The sequence below is a fragment of the Gorilla gorilla genome, chromosome 1, assembly GCF_029281585.2.
Source record: "Gorilla gorilla gorilla isolate KB3781 chromosome 1, NHGRI_mGorGor1-v2.1_pri, whole genome shotgun sequence".
NCBI classification, from domain to species: domain Eukaryota; kingdom Metazoa; phylum Chordata; class Mammalia; order Primates; family Hominidae; genus Gorilla; species Gorilla gorilla.
Window position 1 is genome coordinate 219,036,700 of NC_073224.2, and position 20,658 is coordinate 219,057,357.

A 20,658-nucleotide genomic window follows, 5' to 3' on the forward strand; every position below is an offset into this window, starting at 1 on the left:
TCTAGTACAAATATTCTAGCATTATCATCGTCAGTTCTCAGGAAGTTTCTGTAGCCATCCAGCCTTGATCAACAGCTGACCAAGTTCATTCTGGTTGATAACATTAATTATTTTGTGAGTATGGATGCAGTGTACCCAGTTTTCACAAAGATCTTCTGTTATACCTAGGGCAAAGACCATACATACATTTCAGAACTTTGGGAGACACTTTGTGATCCCAGAAAAACCGTTGTATCATATTATGAAATAGCTGTTCAAAATGGTGCTCAGAGGGATGTCATCTGTAAATTAGAATATTTTAGTAGAATCCCTGCTGCAGTCTACTGTCTTTATATTCTAAATATGTTCATAAGAATGTCTCTGTGTTTGGTTACAAGTAACCTTGAGCTATTACAACTATTAGAAAACAATTATTATTGGATTTGGATGGAAACCTTGTAAGGATCTTGCTTCCAAACTTTTGGAGAACTAGTATATTCTCATGGCACATAAGCAATAAGCAGTAAACATACTATATTTATAGTCAAGGTAAGTGCTAACATTATGACATTCCCCAATGAAAAGATATCTCAAAAATCCCCCAGTATCCCAACTTCTGCATAAATACAATAAGGATCTCACCTACAACAGTTTTGTGATAACCAGCAAATTCTCCCTTGTCTTATGTCATTTTTGTGTGTTCTATTAAACCAAAATACTTACTACAACGGTACTTCTCAAAAAAAGAAGTAATAACTCTACACAGTTTTTTTTTTTTTTCTAAATAAGGTCTAGATAAGTTCAGGGTTATAGTTGCAATGATATGACAAGGATTTCCATGTTAACTAGAAGCATGGCTAAAAAAGAGTACATTTATATGAGAGGAATGTGTGTCTTTTCTAAATAAAATTTAAGACATATTACTGTTGAATCATGAAATGCCTGAAGCTATATTGTTTGCCTCTTATAGAATGCTTACCTGTGGTTCAGTCAGCATTATTTCATACAATAAAGCAAACAGATATTTTTAATGTCTTTAAGTAATCTTGTTGATTTTTTTTATTTTCCTGTCTGGATGTAGCTGAAAGTACCCATGGCAGACAAGCCTGGTAACACAGTGAATTTCCGGAAGCTGCTACTGAACCGTTGCCAGAAGGAGTTTGAAAAAGATAAAGCAGACGATGATGTCTTTGAGAAGAAGCAGAAAGAACTTGAGGCTGCCAGTGCTGTAAGTATTTTCATAGAAAGACAGTGCTTGTACACTTTGAGCACTGTAAAGTAGAAATTTCAGGAAGCTAGATACAGCATCTCCCTGCTACCTTAAGAGGGACCTATGGCCTTTTTTTTTTTCATGTAGAAACAACATATTAATGTTTAGGGGAATGCTTTGTTCCTTTTAGTGCCTAATATAGGGGACAGCTCAATTTTCCATGCCAGCCATTCAATCTAAGCCTGAGTCAGGTCACTGAGTTCCAAAAATCTGAAATGGATGGGTATAGTTCAGTTTTCTGAGGAGTAGATTCTACACTTGCTATCAGATTCTCACGGGGATTCTGACCCCATGAATCTCAGTGTTTATTGTGCAGTACAACTTTCATCATCAAGATGCTATTATTCCTCCTTACACAACAGCCAGAGGAGAGGACAAGGCTTCATGATGAACTGGAAGAAGCCAAGGACAAAGCCCGGCGGAGATCCATTGGCAACATCAAGTTTATTGGAGAACTCTTTAAACTCAAAATGCTGACTGAAGCCATCATGCATGACTGTGTGGTGAAGCTGCTAAAGAACCATGACGAAGAATCCCTGGAGTGCCTGTGTCGCCTGCTCACCACCATTGGCAAAGACTTGGACTTTGAAAAAGCAAAGGTAAAAATCCAAAAGCTCAGAAACCTTCGCAAAGGCTCCTTTGTCAGTTGCAAAAGAACTTAGACTGTCAACAGAATAGTTCTATCTTTTCCCAAAGGTCTAGGCTGTTTATTTTTCTTCTTTTGCCCATCTCATTGTCAGTGTTCAACCATCATGCTCCTTACATTTCCATTAGAGTCAGAGGTGAGGAGGGTCCCAAATTGTGTAAAAGCCAGTTTGGAGATTCTTCAGATTATTTGTCCCATATTCTTTTTTCTTCTTCTGTAACGATTTCCCAATTTGGGAACAGAAATATGCAAAGAAAAACTATGGCCTAAGGGTAGTGCAGAAATGAAGACCCAGTAGTGCTTCTCAAGTTTATACTCTAATTGATGACACAGCCGTCTAACCATAATATAAGAAATCATTAAAAATACTGTAATAATGTATGCTATTTAAGGGGTATAGAAATTAGAAATGCTTCAAAGAAATAATGTCAGAAACACTCCATAAAATCTGATTCAGCTAGGATTATGCTTAGCTGTGACAGAAAACCCAGTGGTTTATACAAGATTGAGGTTTACTTCTTATTTATGTAAACAAAGCTCCGAGGTAAGTCCTTTCAGCTTAACATTCTGTGACTCCTAAAGTGTAACCCTTGTCCTAATCATTCTCACCAGAGAAGGTAGGAAAAGGGGCAAAAGACACAGCCACCTCTCTCTCTCTCTCTTTTTTTTTTTAAGTAACAGGGTCAGCCGGGCGCGGTGGCTCATGCTTGTAATCCCAGCACTTTGGGAGGCTGAGGCGGGCAGATCACCTGAGGTCAGGAGTTCGTGACCAGCCTGACCAACATGGAGAAATCCCGTCTCTACTAAAAATACAGAATTAGCCAGGCATGGTGGCGCATGCCTGTAATCCCAGCTACTTGGGAGACTGAGGCAGGAGAATTGCTTGAACCGGGGAGGCAGAGGTTGCAGTGAGCCAAGATTGCGCCATCGCACTCCAGGCTGGGCAACAAGAGTGAAACTCCATCTAAAAAAAAAAAGGAAAAAAAAAAAAAGGTAGCAGGGTCTTGCCCTGTCACCCAATTTTTTTTTTTTTTTTTTTTTACTTTTTGTAGAGATGATGGGTCTCACTTAGTTGCCTAGGCTGGTCTTAAACTCCTGGCTTCAAGCAATCCTTTTGCCTTGGCCTCCCTAATTGCTAGGATTACAGGTATCAGTCACTATGCCTGGCCCCTCTGGTCTCTTTAGGAAGGCCCTAGGAAGCTATAGCATAACATTTCCATTTATATTATTGCCTATAATTAATCACGTGACCAAAGCCAGCTGCCAGGAGCCTAGAAAAATGTAGTCTTTATTTTAGGTGGTCATATGAACAACTAAAAATTCTACCATATGGCCGGGCACAGTGGCTCACACCTATAATCCTAATACTTTGGGAAGCTGAGGCAGAAGGATTGTTTGAGCTCAGCAGTTTGAAACCAGCCTGGGTAACATAGTGAGATATCATATCTCCAAAAAATCATACACACAGAAAAATTTAGTTGAGTATAGCGGCATATGCCTGTGGTCCCAGCTACTTGGGAAGCTGAGGCAGGAGGATCACTTAAGCCCAGGAGATTGAGCCTGCAATGAGGCATAATTGAGCCATTGCACTCCCAACTGGGTGACAGAACAAGACCCTGTCTCAAAAAAAATACAAATAAAAATTCTACCACATTATATTTTGGCTATAAATTGATATTCCTAGACCATTTAGAAAACTACATGGGCTGGACGCAGTGGCTAATGCCTGAAATTCCAGCACTTTGAGAGGCCAAGGCTGGAGGATCGCTTGAGCCCAGGAGTTCAAGACCAGCCTGAGCAAAATAATGAGACCCTGTCTCTACAAAAAATTAAAAGATTAGCCAGGCATGGTGGCACGTGCCTGTAGTCCCAGCTACTCGAGAAGCTGAGGTGGGATCGGTTGAGCCTGAGAGGTTGAAGCTGCAGTGAGCCGTGATTGTGCTACTGCACTCCAGCCTGGGCAATGGAGTGAAACCCCATCTCTAAAAAAATAAATAGATAACTACATAAATAAATAACTGTAAATTGGTAAAATTACGTTTAAGTTTCTCAGACAGGAGTACTAATGATTTTGCCTCTTGCAGCCACGTATGGACCAGTACTTTAATCAGATGGAGAAAATTGTGAAAGAAAGAAAAACCTCATCTAGGATTCGGTTCATGCTTCAAGATGTTATAGACCTAAGGCTGGTGAGTGGGAAAAAAATAATAATAAGCCTGCTGGTCCAGTCTCTTTAAAGGAATTGGGTTGGGGAAGTATGTCCTGTTGTTTACATGTGTAAAGATAGTGCTTTTGCTTCAGGACTCAGAATTTGAATTGGCAAACTTTCAGTGGGAGAGTTCTGAGAAGGGACAAAAGTCCTATTGCCAGTTACGTGCTTCTTCTCCTTATTCTGATTATCGAACCATATTGCAATTTTGTTTGTGCTTTGTTTTTTTTGAGATAGAGTCTCACTCTGTCGCCCAGGCTGGAGTGCAGTGGCTCAATCTCAGCTCACTGCAACCTCCGCCTCCCAGTTTCAGGTGATTCTCCTGCCTCAGCCTCCGGAATAGCTGGGATTACAGGCACATGCCCCCACACCTGGGCAATTTTTGTATTTTTAGTAGAGACAGGATTTCACGCTGTTGGCCAGGCTGGTCTGGAACTCCTGACCTCAAGTGATCTGCCTGCCTCAGCCTCCCAAAGTGCTGGGATTATAGGCGTGAGCCACCACGCCCAGCCACTTGCAATTTGTAATCAGCCATTCTGAATTCAAACTCCATTCAAATGTAAATTCAATTAAATTTAGTCTTTGTAAGATAAATAATCAGCAAGTCTCATCTCCACAGTAAATACCTTTAACTCTCTGAGCCTTACATTTTTAATCTCTAAAATGAGGATGTTGCCTACCTTGCAGATTTGTTGAAGAGTCAATGGAATAATTCTGTAAGGTGCCCAGCTCAGATATTGGTGTTTTCTTCTCTTTCGTTTTTCCTGTGACCCTCCTATTCTGCTGCTGGGTTTTTTGTTTTTTGTTTTTTTTTTTCCTCATTTCTCTTACTGGGTGCAGTTTTTGTTACTACTACTTTTCTCTGTTTTAAGTTTAACTCCTACAGGGAGTTACTCTTTTGTAAGTTTCACTCCTACAGGGAATATACTACATCAAGCCCTACACTAGAGAAAGTGAACAAAGCCCTACCTCTTATTTCTCCTCCACCCAGGCCAGATAGCATTGATGATGATTCTTTATCTTGCTAAGACTAGATGTGGTTGTCTTCACCCTTGTTATCAACCACTTATACTTGTATCAGATGTTGGGACTGTTGCTAGAAAGAGAAAGGAGAAGTATAATTATAAAGTGACAACTTATTTTGTCCTTAATACAGGGGATAACCAAAGGGCAGAGTGGTATGGACCTTTGTGTAGAATATCAGAACCATGATATTGGAGAAATAAAAGCATGAGTCATCCTTGACTTAGAACCCCTATGGAATGTGATATGATCTGAGTAGTAATCCCACAGATTGAGGCAAGGCCAAGGAATCCTCATCATTTTTATTTTTCTCTCCTCCTTTCAAATGTACAAAATACTGATACAGATAAAATCCATTTAGTCCACAGAGAAATATATGCCATGCTTAAAAATATAGTAATAAATTTGGGCCAGTCTTTTACCCTGTTCTTTGTATCCATTGGCTATTGGAATATGTAGTATACAATTGGCCAGTTTTGATTGAGAAGATTTTAATCCTTTAGCTCTAATCCTAAACTGCTCATAGTGTCATCTATAAGATACATGAGAAACTGCCATAATACAGCTTTTGTAGGTATTTTGTACTTTTCCAGTAGTAAACATTACTAATTTTTAAATTTTAAAAAATGTTCAGTTTATCTGGCAGATAACCTTATTTTCTGCTTTTATAGTGCAATTGGGTATCTCGAAGAGCAGATCAAGGGCCTAAAACTATCGAACAGATTCACAAAGAGGCTAAAATAGAAGAACAAGAAGAGCAAAGGAAGGTCCAGCAACTCATGACCAAAGAGAAGAGAAGACCAGGTGAGGCCGGAATCCACCAGGGTTTAGAGAACTTGGAAGTTTCAGGAATACATATTAAGAATTATGTATTTAGGTATAAAATGAGATCAGAAAGAACAGCCCAAAGAATAGAGTGGTGATTGTTAAGTGAAGCAGTTTCACCTGAAGAGTAAAGTTACTGAGTAAAAGTAGAGAATGCAGGAACAGAGCATGATTTCTTTCACTACTTAAAAGCCAGTAAGCCATAAGACTTTATTGAGCATCTTCTATATACTCAGAATTGGTGAGACTAGAAAAGGAAGTGGAAAATGTAGTTACTTCCCTCTCAAAGTGTACAGTTTATCTGGTAAGGTAAAACTTTTGACAAGCAAAAGAGGAACATTTGTTAAGCAAATGGAAGATAGTATCAATTATGAAATGTGTTCTCCATTAACTGTTAAAATTTAGAGAAAAAGAAGAGAGACAGCTGAAAGAAAACTTTATTTAAGAAAGGGGCACTGTGTAGCAGGCTGGACGCAGTGGCTCATGCCTGTAATCCCAGCACTTCGGGAGGCTGAGGTGGGTGGATCAATTGAGGTCATGAGTTTGAGACCAGCCTGACCAACATGATGAAACCCCGTCTCTACTAAAAAATTTGCTGGACATAATGATGTGTGCCTGTAGTCCCAGCTATTCAGGAGGTTGAGGCAGAAGAATCACTTGAACCTGGGAGGTGGAGGTTGCGGTGAGCCGCGATGGCACCACTGCACTCCAGCCTGGGGAGCAGAGTGAGACTACATCTCAAAACAAAACAAAACAAAAATAGAGACATGTAAAAAAAGTGAAAGATGAAGTAGAAGGCATTTTAAACTTGAGATAATAGTCCATTTACTAAGTTTAGGAACGTTGGAAAAGAAAACCTTTTTCAGAGGGAAATGATAATTTTCTGGCTGATAGTAAATACTCAGTAACCATTAGTTATTGTCACAGACACAGTAGAGCTCATAGTGAAGTTGTTAGGAGAGATGAATTCTGCAGGGAAGAAAGTTTACTTTTAAGTTTTCTTGAGACACCACACTTGCCTTCCTCGCTCTAGTACCTAGTGCAGTGCCTTTTGGGTAATAACTTTTATTTATTATTGAACCAGATTGAGAGGGAAAAGGAGAAGATACCAAAGCCTAATTCATGGAGGATATTCACATATGACTACAGGAAGAAAAGAACTCTTGGAAAAGTGCCAGACAAATGGAGAGAAAGGACTAAGATACAAGTGTCATAGAGACAAGGAAGAAGCAAGTCTGTTTATGATCAGTAATATCAGATAGCACGGAGAAAATCAAGACGTATGTTAGGACCAGAAAAGCTTTTGGATAGACAGTTCGGTGATCTTTCAATTTATTAATTCATTCAGCAAGTATTTTTTTTTGAGATGAGTCTCGCTCTGTCGCCGAGGCTGGAGTGCAATAGCGCGATCTCGGCTCACTGCAACCTCCGCCTCCCGGATTCAAGCAGTTCTCTGCCTCAACCTCCTGAGTGGCTGGGATTACAGGCGCCCACCACCACGCCCGGCTAATTTTTTTGTATTTTTAGTAGAGACGGGGTTTCACCATCTTGGCCAGGCTGGTGTTGAACTCCTGACCTTGTGATCCACCCGCCTTGGCCTCCCAAAGTGCTGGGATTACAGGCGTGAGCCACCGCACACGGCCCTCATTCAGCAAGTATTTATTGTCTGTCACTTAACAAGGCACTCAAAGTCCCTTCCATCATGCGGCTTACATCTTATGGTAGAGGGGAGAGAGGAGACAATAAATAATAAATACTTAAATAAAATATATCATTTGTCAAATAAATTTGTAGAAAAAGAAGGGAGAAGGGACTAGGGAGTGCAAATCTTGGTGAGTAGGGTGCAGTTTTAAACAGGAAAACTGGGGAAACTATAAAAGTTGGTATTGTTTGAGCAAAGACCTGAAGCAAGTGAGGGTGTTAAATCATGTGGAAATCTGGGGAAAGAGGCTTTTAGGCAAAGGGAGTAGTAAGTACAAAGACCCTGAAGCAGCATTTTCAAGGAATAGCAAGGGGGCCAGTGCAGCTGAACCTAAGAAGGGCCTGACGGGGAGAGTGGTAGAAGATGGGGACTTAGAGGCAGCAGGAGCCAGATTATTTAGAGGCCATTTGTAAGGAATCTTCTCTTTTTCTCTGAATGAGACAGAAAGATATCAGAAGTGTTTTGAACAAAAAAGTGACGAATTTTGTACTTTACTAGGATCACACTGGCTGCCATGATGAGCACAGCTGAAGGTAGAAGCAGGAAGGCCAAAACACGTCTCTACAGTAATCTAGGAAAGGGGTGTTGGTGGCTTAAACAAAACTGCTAATGTTGGTAGTAGATTCTGAATGTATTGCATAGGTTTAACTGGCAAGGTTTACTGACAAAAATTGGATGTGAAGTGTGAAAGAGGAGTGAAGGTTTTCCACCTGAGCAGCTGAAATGTTGGAGAAGCAGATTTGGGAAATAAAGCATACTTCTGTCATTTGACCCCATTAAATACAATATACTTTAGAATAAATAATTTCCATCTGACTTCTCCTAAAGCGTTCTAGTCATTAATTCTGTGAATACTGGATTTAGCCCTGCCTTCTCCAGCACCAGATATTCATTTGTGTCAGTTGTTTGTTTCTAGGTCAGTAATGTTTCATGGGTGATCCAAAATAAGCAGTGCTTCTGCTGATACAGGGTGCTTCTGCTTATATTTTCCTGCCATGGGATTAAAGATATTGTCATCAATGCTTTAACATCTTCTGTTGCCTTTCTCCTTGGTTTTGATGAAAATATTGCTCAATCTTTCAGTGTAAAACTGACTTGAGACAGATGAGAGACTCACACTCTGTTCTCCCTGCAGGTGTCCAGAGAGTGGACGAAGGTGGGTGGAACACTGTACAAGGGGCCAAGAACAGTCGGGTACTGGACCCCTCAAAATTCCTAAAAATCACTAAGGTGAGTCTGACATTTAAAGTACAATTTACGCTCTCCTTTGATGCCTTTGATATTAAAAAAAAAACACACACACAATTTACAATAGTTGCAAAACGTGAGTCTCAAAAGTACTTATTAAAGTAAAACAGCAATGTTGCAAATCCATGGGGTGGTTATTTTTTAATGCGTTTTTCTTCAAGTTACTATTGATCAATGTATTCTACAAACTCGTTTCTACATTTTCTTTTTTCTTTTTTTTTTTTCTTGAGATGGAGGCTCGCTCTGTCACCCAGGCTGGAGTGCAGTGGCACGATCTTGGCTCACTGCAAGCTCCACCTCCCGAGTTCACACCATTCTCCTGCCTCAGCCTCCCAAGTAGCTGGGACTACAGGTGCCCGCCACCACGCCCAGCTAATTTTTTGTATTTTTTAGTAGAGACGGGGTTTCACCGTGTTAGCCAGGATGGTCTCGATCTCCTGACCTTGTGATCCACCCACCTCGGCCTCCCAAAGTGCTGGGATTACAGGCGTGAGCCACCGCGCCCTGCCTCATTTCTACTTCTATAAGGGTTTACTAAAGAGGAAAAGACTAGGTTACTTCTTAGACATAAGATGCTTAATATACAAGAGGTAATAACAAAGATATTTTAGAAGCCTAAGTCAATTGCAGGCTTTTACACAATGTATCCGTAGCTCTGGGGAAAAAAGCAATCACCTGTTTAAACCTAACCATGAAAGATTTGCCTTATCCAAGGCCTAAAGGAAACCACAGAGGGCCTACTAGAAATCATTCTGTAATAAGGATTTAATAGACTCTGTCTGCTTTCCTCTCTTTTGAGAGTCTGTGGGCAGTAAGAGGAAAAAACTTTCTGTAGCAGATATTTTCAGCAGTAAAAGTTGATCGTTGTAAGTAGGATGAAGAACTTTGGAGAATGTAGAGAAAGCAGAATTAAATATGATGAGAGTGGAAACTTCTAAAGTCCAGTGGGTTTTCCAAATCATTTGCAAGTCTAGTTTGATCCTTATACTTCCCATAGTTCTGAAAATTGGCACCCTGCTATCAAAATACTGAAGACAATCAAAACTAATGTGAAAATACTACATGAAAGAAGATAACTGACAAGAAGTATTAAGAAAAGTCTTTATGAAAATTGGAATAAAATGGGCTATGTCATTTGCATCTTCACAGTTTTGTCAAAGCTTTGCTTCATGATAGAAAATTCTCCTTCTGAATCTCTCTTAATAATGTAGTTAGCTAGGATCCTTTTCTCCAAGATTCTGGTACTTTCTTCTAGTTGTTTATATCTCAGAGCAGGAATTCCATTGCTGAATACAATTTGAGTCTTACCCATCTCCATTTCCATCTAGAGACAGTTTTAACCAAAAGTTTATGTTTAAAGAAGTCCTCCAGCATTTTGAAAAATGTGTCAGTATTTAATAACAACATTTGTATTTTTAAATATTATGCTTTCCGTGCTTGGATACTATAAAAACAGTGCTGGTATCAAACCTCCAACATTACTACCTTAATATTTTTAAGTACGTAAATTGTTAATAAACTTTGTGTATTCAGATAGTTATACTGGAGGTACTATACATGGGTATCCTAGAACAAAACCATTACACATATTTATTGTTAATTGGGAGAGGTTTGTGTGAAAGCATATTACGTAGCATAGCAACATATATATTATGAGCTGTCAGACCATAGAAATACCTTTTTTACAAAGCGCTACATTACAGCTTTTATGTTATATGTATTTTATAATAATATGCATTACAGCGTAATTTTATTTCACTTGTAGTAAAGTTGTGCTTGGAAGATTAAACATGAGATATCAGGCACCTTAACTTCCTGTGCTCCCTGCCTAACATTCCAATCTCTTTCTTCTTATTCTTTATTGAATACTCACATCCCACTGTCTATCTCTAGCCAACATGAAATTTTTGTGTCTGTTGATCTATTTTCTGACAGTCATGTAAAGACACTAATGAATTAATTTTGTAGTATTTGTATTTTTTATTTTTAAAATTAATGGGTATTGTAGAAGAAGAATGATTAGAAACTGCTTATTACAGTTAGCAAATTCATAAACCATCTTAAACAGGAGGACCTGGATGCATTCTCTAGACCAAACAGTTTTTTGTGGAAACTGGAGTCCAAGGAAGTGCTTCAGGGGCCACATGGATCCCAGTTTAATGAGAACAGCTCCAATTTCTGTTTCTATTAAATTGGCATTCCAAACAAATTTTTGTTGCTAAAATTGGTTCTACTTCACTGAAGAAGAAAAAAAATAAAAGAAAAACTATTCTTCTAGAATATTTCCTATAATTGACTTGTGGTCCCTTATGTTATAGCCTACAATTGATGAAAAAATTCAGCTGGTACCTAAAGCACAGCTAGGCAGCTGGGGAAAAGGCAGCAGTGGTGGAGCAAAGGCAAGTGAGACTGGTAAGTGTGTGTGTCCCTTCTCAAACCTGGCTGTGGCTTGTTAGCATTTGTCTTACAGCGCATTCCCATAGTCATCGAATGATGGTTTTTGGGAAAGATGTGTAGACTAATCATGCCTAAAATTTTATTGGTAGCCCTTTCCTTTCAACATAGATCCTTTCTCAGGATCCTTAAATAATTTTAAGTATTTTTTAAATTTCAATTCATTCATTTAGACTATTTAATTAAGACCTTTATTTATTTATTTATTTATTTATTTATTTATTTATTTATTTATTTTTGAGATGGAATCCCGCTCTGTCACCCAGGCTGGAGTGTAGTGGCGTGATCACAACTCACCACAGCCTCAGCCACCTAGGTTCAAGCAATCTTCCTGCCTCAGTCTCCTGAGTAGCTGGGACTACAGGTGCACGCCATCACACCTGGCTGATTTTTTTTTTTTTTTGTAGAGATGGAGTCTCACTGTGTTGCCTAGGCTAGTCTTGCACTCCTGGGCTGCAGTGATCCTCCCACCTTGGCCTCCTGCGTGCTGGGATTACAGTTATGAGCCACACTCAGCCACTAAGACCTTAATTTTTTAGGTTCCCTTTTTGTTGTTGTTCACAAATTTAATATAGCCAGAGAAATTACTGGGACCCTAAATTAAAAGGGAAACTCATTATGCTGATAAAAGAATCTTAATATGCAGAGCATTTACTATAATTTTAGGGAGTTGTAAAAGAATAAAGAAACATTGTTCAAAATCTTTTTCGAAAATCAGATTTTGAGAGATTTGACCTCAGGACCAAAGATGTTTGGATCTCACAACCACATCTTACTAGCTGAGGAAGCCCAATGGAAAGAACAAAAAATTCAATGTTAACCTACTTCCCATATGTCCCTTCTACTAAGTAATTTCAACCTTTTTTTATTTAAATTTTAAAAAATGTCATTATTCAGTAAAACCCACATGCATGTTTGTGCACAAATGAGATTGCAGCATTTGTGCTGGTTAGCTTTGTTAAAGTTTTGTTCGGTTTTCGCTTGCCTTCCTCCTCCTATATGCCACTCCCACCCCTGTTTACTATGTTTTTGAAGGAACCAATGGTTGAAATAAATAAAGACTTCTAAACTCTATTATGTGCAAATTCCCTCTAACACTTTGCTTCTCAGAATATGGTAGAGGGACCAGGAGATGGGCATCACCTAAGCTTGTTAGGAATGCCTGGTCTCAGGCCTCACCTAGGGATGCAGATAACTGATTATTTGCATTTTAGTCACGTGATTTGTATTTTTTTCTAAATCCTCGACATGTGTAGATGCCTTACGGTCAAGTGCTTCCAGTTTAAACAGATTCTCTGCCCTGCAACCTCCAGCACCCTCAGGGTCCACGCCATCCACGCCTGTAGAGTTTGATTCCCGAAGGACCTTAACTAGGTGAGAACCCTGCTTTTTATGTCTACTCAAGGCTGGCCTGCTTGCCAGTATGTGTGGCAAGATAGGAACATGGGTTTTGATAGTAATCCTTATGGATGCATTCCTTTTATTCCTAAAGTTGATTTCTTTAATCTTCACACACTATAATTTCTAAGATAGGAACATAATTGGGTGGTGGATTTGGGATGGGATGGGAGGGAAGGGATTCTTAAGAAAGCTAGGCCCACCCAAACAGCCCTGGAGGCATGTCTAGGGGCTCCGCAAGCTAATCCTCCAGATGTTCTAGAAGCACCTAGCATTCTCAACCATGGGAATTAAAGAACATGACAATCCACCCATACATTTCTCTGTCACACTCTTCATGTTATATTTGAGGTTGTCCTTCAGATTTTGCTAGTCTCCATATTTCACTGTCTTTCTGCTTTTGCTTTTCTAGGGTTGATACAGTCAAGTATCCTGTTGGCTGGTTTACATAAAATGAATGGGCACCCTGTAGTGCAGTCACAAAAAATAATATTTTTTACATAAGCACTTTCAGAATTGAAGTTTCTTTAAGCTCTAAAACTTTTTTTTTTTTAATTATTATTTTTTAGAGATGGCATCTTGCTGTGTTGCCCAGGCTGGCATTGAACTCCTGGTCTCAAGCGATCCTCCCATCAGGCTTTTTATTATTATTATTGTAATAAGTTTGATTAGGTAGACTTTGTAAACTGTGTTCTTAATCCCTTGACTTCTATTGAAACAAAGTATAGTTAGCACAAGCCAGCTTTTCATGATGATTCAGGTTGTCATTGAGTATCACTTGTGGCGCTTTGCCCTGTCATAAATGTCCCCTAATGGTTCTGCTTCCTAAGCACTTGTGTATGTTCTTTCACAATAGTTAGACCATTTTCCTGCCCGAGTCTCTCCTTTTCCCTTTTAATTTGCTGCTTCTGGTCCGCCACGGGCCAACGAACTGTTTACTCAGCTGGTTAGAATTGTCTAAAAGAAGACGAAATCAGGAAATATGGAGAGTCTCTCTTAAAAGGAATAAAATATATAGCGTTAGCTAATCCAAGACAGCTTCTTCTTGATTCTCAAATATTTTCTATATGTTTGAAGATTCTAAATAAAAAGGTATCATTGTATAATTTCTAAGATAGTGATACCATGTTCTTATAATATTTGTTTCCCTTTCATTTATGTAACTCATACTTTATCATTGTCTTCTTTATTCCTGAAAGATTTTTTAAAACTAAAACAAGAAATTGCCAGAATTAAGGCCGGGCACTGTGGCTTACGCCTGTAATCCCAGCAGTTTGGGAGGCCGAGGTGGGCAGATCACCTGAGGTCGGGAGTTCGAGACCAGCCTGACCAACATGGAGAAACCCTGTCTGTAATCCCAGCTACTCAGGAGGTTGAGGCAAGAGAATCACTTGAACCCGTAGGCGGAGGTTGCAGTGAGCCGAGATTACGCCATTGCACTCCAGCCTGGGCAACAAGAGTAAAACTCCATCTCAAAAAAGAAAAGAAAAAGAAATTACCAAAATTATCTCTGACTTTTTTTGAGACAGAGTCTCACTGTCGCCCAGGCTAGAGTGCAGTGGCGCAATCTTGGCTCGCTGCTACTTCCTCCTCGCAGTTTCAGGCCAGTCTCATGCCTCAGCCTCCCAAGTAGCTGGGATTACAGGCGCCCGCCACCAAACCCGGCTAATTTTTGTATTTTTAGTATAAACACAGTTTCACCATGTTGGCCAGGCTGGTCTTGAACTCCTGACCTCAAGTAATCTGCCCTGCTCGGCCTCCCAAAGTGCTGGGATTACAGGTGTGAGCCACCATGCCCGGCCACCACTGACATGTTAAAGTGTTAAATAGTATCCCTTCAGAGAAAAAAGTTAAAACATCTTAATAAATATTCCCTTTAAAGCACTCTTTTACTCGTTTGTTGAATAAACTTTGAAATATAATTGGTGCCTCACACATCTAATGTTATCTGTGAAAAATTCTGTATACTTTCAGAAAGTCTTAGTGTTATTTTATAATTTGAATATGTGGGGGACATGGGCTTGTCTTTCCTTTGAAAAGTGTTGTTTTGTCTTTTAAGTCGTGGAAGTATGGGCAGGGAGAAGAATGACAAGCCCCTTCCATCTGCAACAGCTCGGCCAAATACTTTCATGAGGGGTGGCAGCAGTAAAGACCTGCTAGACAATCAGTCTCAAGAAGAGCAGCGCAGAGAGATGCTGGAGACCGTGAAGCAGCTCACAGGAGGTGTGGATGTGGAGAGGAACAGCACTGAGGCCGAGCGAAATAAAACAAGGGAGTCAGGTGAGAGACTTGGCTTAAACAGATGCAGATTTGGGTTTTAAATTTGGAAGGAAAAATAAAAAAGAGACTGTGCCTGAGTAGATTTTAGAATTAACACATAATAGCAACACATACCAGCATCTGAAGAGTTAAAAAGGGTACTTCATAGTTTTATAACAGTTCTCATTCCCTAGGTATGCCTTAGCTGAACAGTTTGTAAATTTTCTCTTTTCTCTATTAAATGTTATGGTGAGGAGGTCCTCCTGCTGTATTTTAAGCAATCTGAATTTCTTACAAGTCCCTGTAACATCCCACACTTGACGTTGCTGTTAGATTGTGTATGCTGTGTAGAGCTCCTCAAATGTGTGAAAATTCTCATTGAGCCACTGCAAGACAAACCAAAGAGAAGGTATTAGGTTATCTTTAGTTGACTTCATCTTCTGTGGTAACCTGTTGTTTTTGTATGCATTTGGCATGTATATACTTAGAGGACTTGCTCAGATAATGCTCTAAAAATTGCTTCATGTATTTAACCTGTGTTTCAGTTTTCTTATCTGTTAAATGGGGATAAGTTGTACCTACCTTTTCAGGATATTATGAAAATTAAATAAGAAGTTAATACACGTAAACACTTAGAACATTACGTGATAAATACAAGGTTTTCAAAAAGTATTAAGTGTTGTGATGACGAATATAGCAAAGGAAAACAGTTTAAATTGAAGATTATTTTCAGCCTCTTTTAAATATTAGTCGTGAAGTAATACCAGTTTTAGTTTTTTAGTATTTATATAGCTTTCTAATTTGTTTCACTATTTAAATTGTTTCTCTTAACTGTAGTCCCTAAATGGATCTCAGAGACAAATTGAAGTGTCTTCTCCCAATTGGTGTAACTTTAGATAATACAGCTTTAGGGATATATGGCTTTTTTAAAATCTGTGCTAGATACTTTTGAAATATAACAGGATAGGACATAAAATATCTTGGATGTAATGAATAATGTAGCACAGCTGCCCTATGTGTTTTTATGTCTGGTTCATTTGTACACTTACCAGATGCACAGTGAGTGTGAGGCCCTTGATCCCTGTTCTCAGCCTTCAGTCTGCTGAGTCAGAAAGACCTTTTTTAGTAATTCCACGAAAGACACAAACTGAGAAAGGTGCTATGAAGGAAGGAATTTAGTTCTAAGAGAATACTTAGAACTATCTGGTACCAAGGAGCTATGTAGAATAGGGGCAAGGGGAGGTTTCCTTCATCCGAAGGACCAGTAGGAATGAAACAGGTTCGTAGGCAAGGATGGGTGTGAAACAGAAGGAAAGAGCACTCCAGACAGGATTACTGTGAGCAAAGCTGTAGTAGGAATAGCCACGGTTTGTTCAAGCAGCTGCCCAAGATCAGTGTGGCTCAAGCTTAGTGGCGAGCAGGGCCCTGACCTGTGCAGGATTGTGAAGACCTCATGTACTCTTCATCTTCGAAGCAATGGGGAGCAATCATAATACAGAAAGGAACAAAAAAGCTTTAATTAAGAAAGTTTATCATGTTCCTAAATCTTGTTCATTGTTATTGTAGATTATAAAGTTACTTCGTGCAAATCTATTCTAAAACAAAAGGTTTCTGTATTGTTTTTATCTATTAAATGTCTTGTAGCTATTAAAATAATGTAATAGCACATAATATTGTCAACCATAATCTCACTATTTTAATAGTAATTTTTATTATTTTTACTTTTTTTGGGGGGCCTCACTAATAGCAAAACCAGAAATTTCAGCAGTGTCAGCTCATGACAAGGCTGCATTATCAGAAGAGGAACTGGAGAGGAAGTCCAAATCTATCATTGATGAATTTCTACACATTAATGATTTTAAGGTAAATGAGATTAAAAAAACACACACACACAGAAAGTCCTTTAATAGTATATAATAACTTGGTTCTGGTCTAAATCAGGTGTCATTGTGAACTGATAAGACTTAGGGTTGAGTAATCCAAGTCCTACACAATTCAGTTTGCTTAACGCTGATGCATTTCTGCCAAGTACTCTCTTTTAATTTGATACTATAATTTACAACATAGAGTGGTGGGCAGAGAGTATGAGTACCAATCCATCCCCACTAAGGGAAAACCAAATTGATTTCTATGTTAAGGAACAAAAACAACACATTATCATTATGAAGCATTTCTGGCACCCTGTATATAGCTGTCATGGTCTTTTTTTTTTTTTTTTTTTTGAGACAGAGTCTTGCTGTGTTGCCCAGGCTGGAGTGCAGTGGCACGATCTCGGCTCACTGCAACCTCCGCCTCCCAAGTTCAAGCAATTCTCCTACCTCAGCCTCCCAAGTAGCTGGGACTACAGGTGCCCGTCACCATGCTGAGCTAATTTTTGTATTTTTAGTAGAGGCGGGGTTTCACCATTTTGGCCAGGCTCGTCTCGAACTCCTGACCTCAAATGAGCACCCACCTCGGACTCCCAAAGTGCTGGGATTACAGGCGTGAGCCACCACACCCGGCCTGTCATGGTCTTTGTAATCATTCTGTTATCATTCTCATATTAATCTTGAAATGTGGCCAGCATTACTTTTTCTTTATTTCATAAAACTGAGGCATAAAGAAACAAGCAATGTGCCAGGTCAGACAGCCTAAGCCAGAGATTTCAAGACAAGGCCTTGAATTTGCCCTTTAACCCTTACCTTCTCTTTAATCTTCATTTTGAGATAGTAGTGAATAAGACATTTCTACCTGACCTCGTGAACCCTATAGTCTAGTGGCAGAGACAAACCATAAACAAATAACTCCACTAGCAATTACTTAACTATAGTTATGATAAATGCTAGTAGACCTATAGGTCTTAGGAGAAATCCATTAATGGGATCTAATTAAGTGATGTGAAGTCAGGAAAGGCTAATCTGTTAAAACAGTCTTATCTGTTAAAATATTTGTCAGATATATTAACTACTTTTGCTGCTTTGGCACTATATTATTAAACATTCTTTGAAGATTATTTGTTTTCTTGGCCGGGTGCAGTGACTCATGCCTGTAATCCCAGCACCTTGGGAGCTGAGGCAGGAGGATCACTTAAGCTCAAGAGTTTGAGACCAGCCTGGGCAACATGATAAAGCCCCGTCTCTACAAAAAATACAAAAATTAGCCGGGTGTGGTGGCACGCATCTGTAGTCCCAGCTACTCAGGAGGCTGAGATGGGAGGATCACTTGAAGCCTGGGAGGCAGAGGTTGCAGTGAGCCGAGATCATCCCACTGCATTCCATCCTGGGTGACAGAGTGAGACTGTCTCAAAAAAAAAAAAAAAGAAAATATTACTTGTTTTCTTAACAGTGTAATCATCATCTGCTTTCCATATATAAAAATCACCTTGGTTATCTATAGTTCAATCTTCTAAAGCCTTCAAGCCTCTGAAATTCTTCAAAATTCAGAAGAAGTAGAAGGAAGTTTTTGATGATGAGTGAGGTGGAGGTGAGTGCTTTGCAGAAACTGTTCGAAATGTACCAAAGTAAATGAACATTCACGGGAAATAGCCAAAGAATAAACCTGATGTACTGTGATTCATCAGTTAGCTTCCTGGAAAATTAGGGGTAGTCTTATAAATTGGCAGCATAGCGTTTTTCTTGCACGGAAGTAGGGAAATGTGAATGAATTGCAAAAAAATTAGAATGGCCAAGAAAGATGAAACGCCAAGACAGTAAGGAAGAAAACAGTGGAGATTGGCTTCAGATGTAATTTGTAGGATGTACAAAGTAAATGAATAACCCTTTAAAAGGGGAAAAATATGATCCTGTGATGAACTGGAGGTATAGGGAGAAAAAGACCTTAGTAACACCTAAAGAGTACAATAAGAGGACTCTTTGGAGAATCATGAGCCCTGGGCCAGGCTTGCAGTACAGAAGGGGCAGAATCGTTGTATCTTTAGAATTTCATTGTGCAGTGTACAAAGCAACTGTGCCTGCAATATGGTTAAAACAGGTATTAACATTGGGCATTTACTGAGGACTTACTCTGCGTTGGGTGCTGTTGTACATATTTGGTATGTATTAGTTTGTATTGTCCTCGTAACATTCTCCTGAAGTTGATGTTATTATCATACCCATTTTTCAGATAAGGAAACTGAGGTGCAAAGATGTAAAGCAGCTTGTTCAAAATCTTAACTGCTAATAAGTGCCAGATTGAGGATTCAAAGCTAAGTTTCTAGCTTCAGAGGAGAAAATGCTTTATCTCATTACCTTTAGGGTATTAGTGTGTCAGGCTAAAGACTTAAAGAGCTGATCTTAAAAATATTTTTTCCAAATATCTTCCTATTAGGTGCTATTGTTTTTAACAGTAATTCAAATTAATATTTATTGAGGGTTTATTTTGTGCCTGGCACTGTGCCAAGTTCTTATATCTATATTTTATATACATTCCTCACGGTAACTCTAAAAAGTTAAGCCCAAGAGATTAAGTTAAACTCCTAAACTCTAAAGTAGTAAGTGGCAGAGCCAGGGTTCAAACGTACCTCTGTCTGACTCCACCGTGCATGTTTTAGCCTCTATGCTATTTATTTATTGAATACCTAAGTGTGCTAGCCACATTTTAGGGGTTATGACTGGGTATACCATATTTGTAGTGAACAACAAAATCTGCTTCCATGGAGCTTACATTCCAGTGGGGAGATACAGACAAGTCTGGCCCTAAAGATAGGTAGTAAATTAATAAATAAACAGTAGCTACCAAAAACATGTTTTCAGTGCCAAAAACTAAAATTATGTGATTTGATGGAGTCAGGGAAGACAGGAAGTATCATTTCAACTAAAAGCTCAAAGACAAAAAGAAGCAAACCATGAGAAAACCAGATGGAAGGGCAAGGTTATGAACTGCTATGACACTGTGAGTATCATGATATAGCTGGAAGTATTACCCTTGAAAACCAGCACAAGACAAGAATGCCCTCTGTCACCACTCCTATTCAACATAGTACTGGCCAGGGTAATCAGGCTAGAGAAAGAAATAAAGCATATTCAGATAGGAAGAGAGGAAGTCAAACTCTCCCTGTTTGCAGATGACATGAACCTGTATCTAGAAAACCCCATCATCTCAGCCCAAAAGCTTATTAAGCTGATAAGCAACTTCAGCAAAGACTCAGGATACAAAATCAAAGTGCAAAAATCACTAGCATCAGTCAAGCTGAAAGCCAAATCTGCAGTGAACTCCCATTCACAATTGCCACGAAAAGAATAAAATACCTAGGAATACAGCTAACAAGGGAAGTGAAGGATCGCTACAAGGAGAACTACAAACCACTATTCAAAGAAATCAGAGATGACCCAAACAACTGGAAAAACATCCCATGCTCATGGATAGGAAGAATCACTGTCATGAAAATGGCTATACGGCCCAAAGCAATTTATAGATTCAGTGCTATTCCCATTAAACTCCCACTGACATTCTACAAAGAACTAGAAAAAAGTATTTAAAAATTCATATGGAACCAAAAAAAGGAGCCCAAATAGCCAAGGTAGTCGTAAGCAAAAAGAACAAAACTGGAGGCATCACACTGCCCTACTTCAAACTATATATATATATTTTTGTTTGTTTTTTATTTATTTATTTATTTTTTTCTTGAGATGGAGTCTTGCACTGTTGCCCAGGCTGGAGTGCAGTAC

General features: G+C 39.1%; 1 protein-coding gene across 34 annotated transcripts in view; it reads left to right on the forward strand.

Annotated features, from left to right (window-relative positions):
• Positions 1–20,658, forward strand: part of EIF4G3 (eukaryotic translation initiation factor 4 gamma 3) — a 365,343-nt gene that overhangs the window by 309,830 nt on the left and 34,855 nt on the right. For all 34 annotated transcript variants that reach the window (XM_063702106.1, XM_031011513.3, XM_055386789.2 and 31 more), the window contains 9 exons: positions 1,061–1,207; positions 1,612–1,848; positions 3,980–4,084; positions 5,799–5,931; positions 8,790–8,884; positions 11,221–11,314; positions 12,613–12,730; positions 14,814–15,034; positions 16,761–16,876. In XM_063702106.1, the coding sequence (XP_063558176.1) occupies positions 1,061–1,207; positions 1,612–1,848; positions 3,980–4,084; positions 5,799–5,931; positions 8,790–8,884; positions 11,221–11,314; positions 12,613–12,730; positions 14,814–15,034; positions 16,761–16,876 (1,266 nt within the window). The remainder of the gene's footprint in view (positions 1–1,060; positions 1,208–1,611; positions 1,849–3,979; positions 4,085–5,798; positions 5,932–8,789; positions 8,885–11,220; positions 11,315–12,612; positions 12,731–14,813; positions 15,035–16,760; positions 16,877–20,658) is intronic.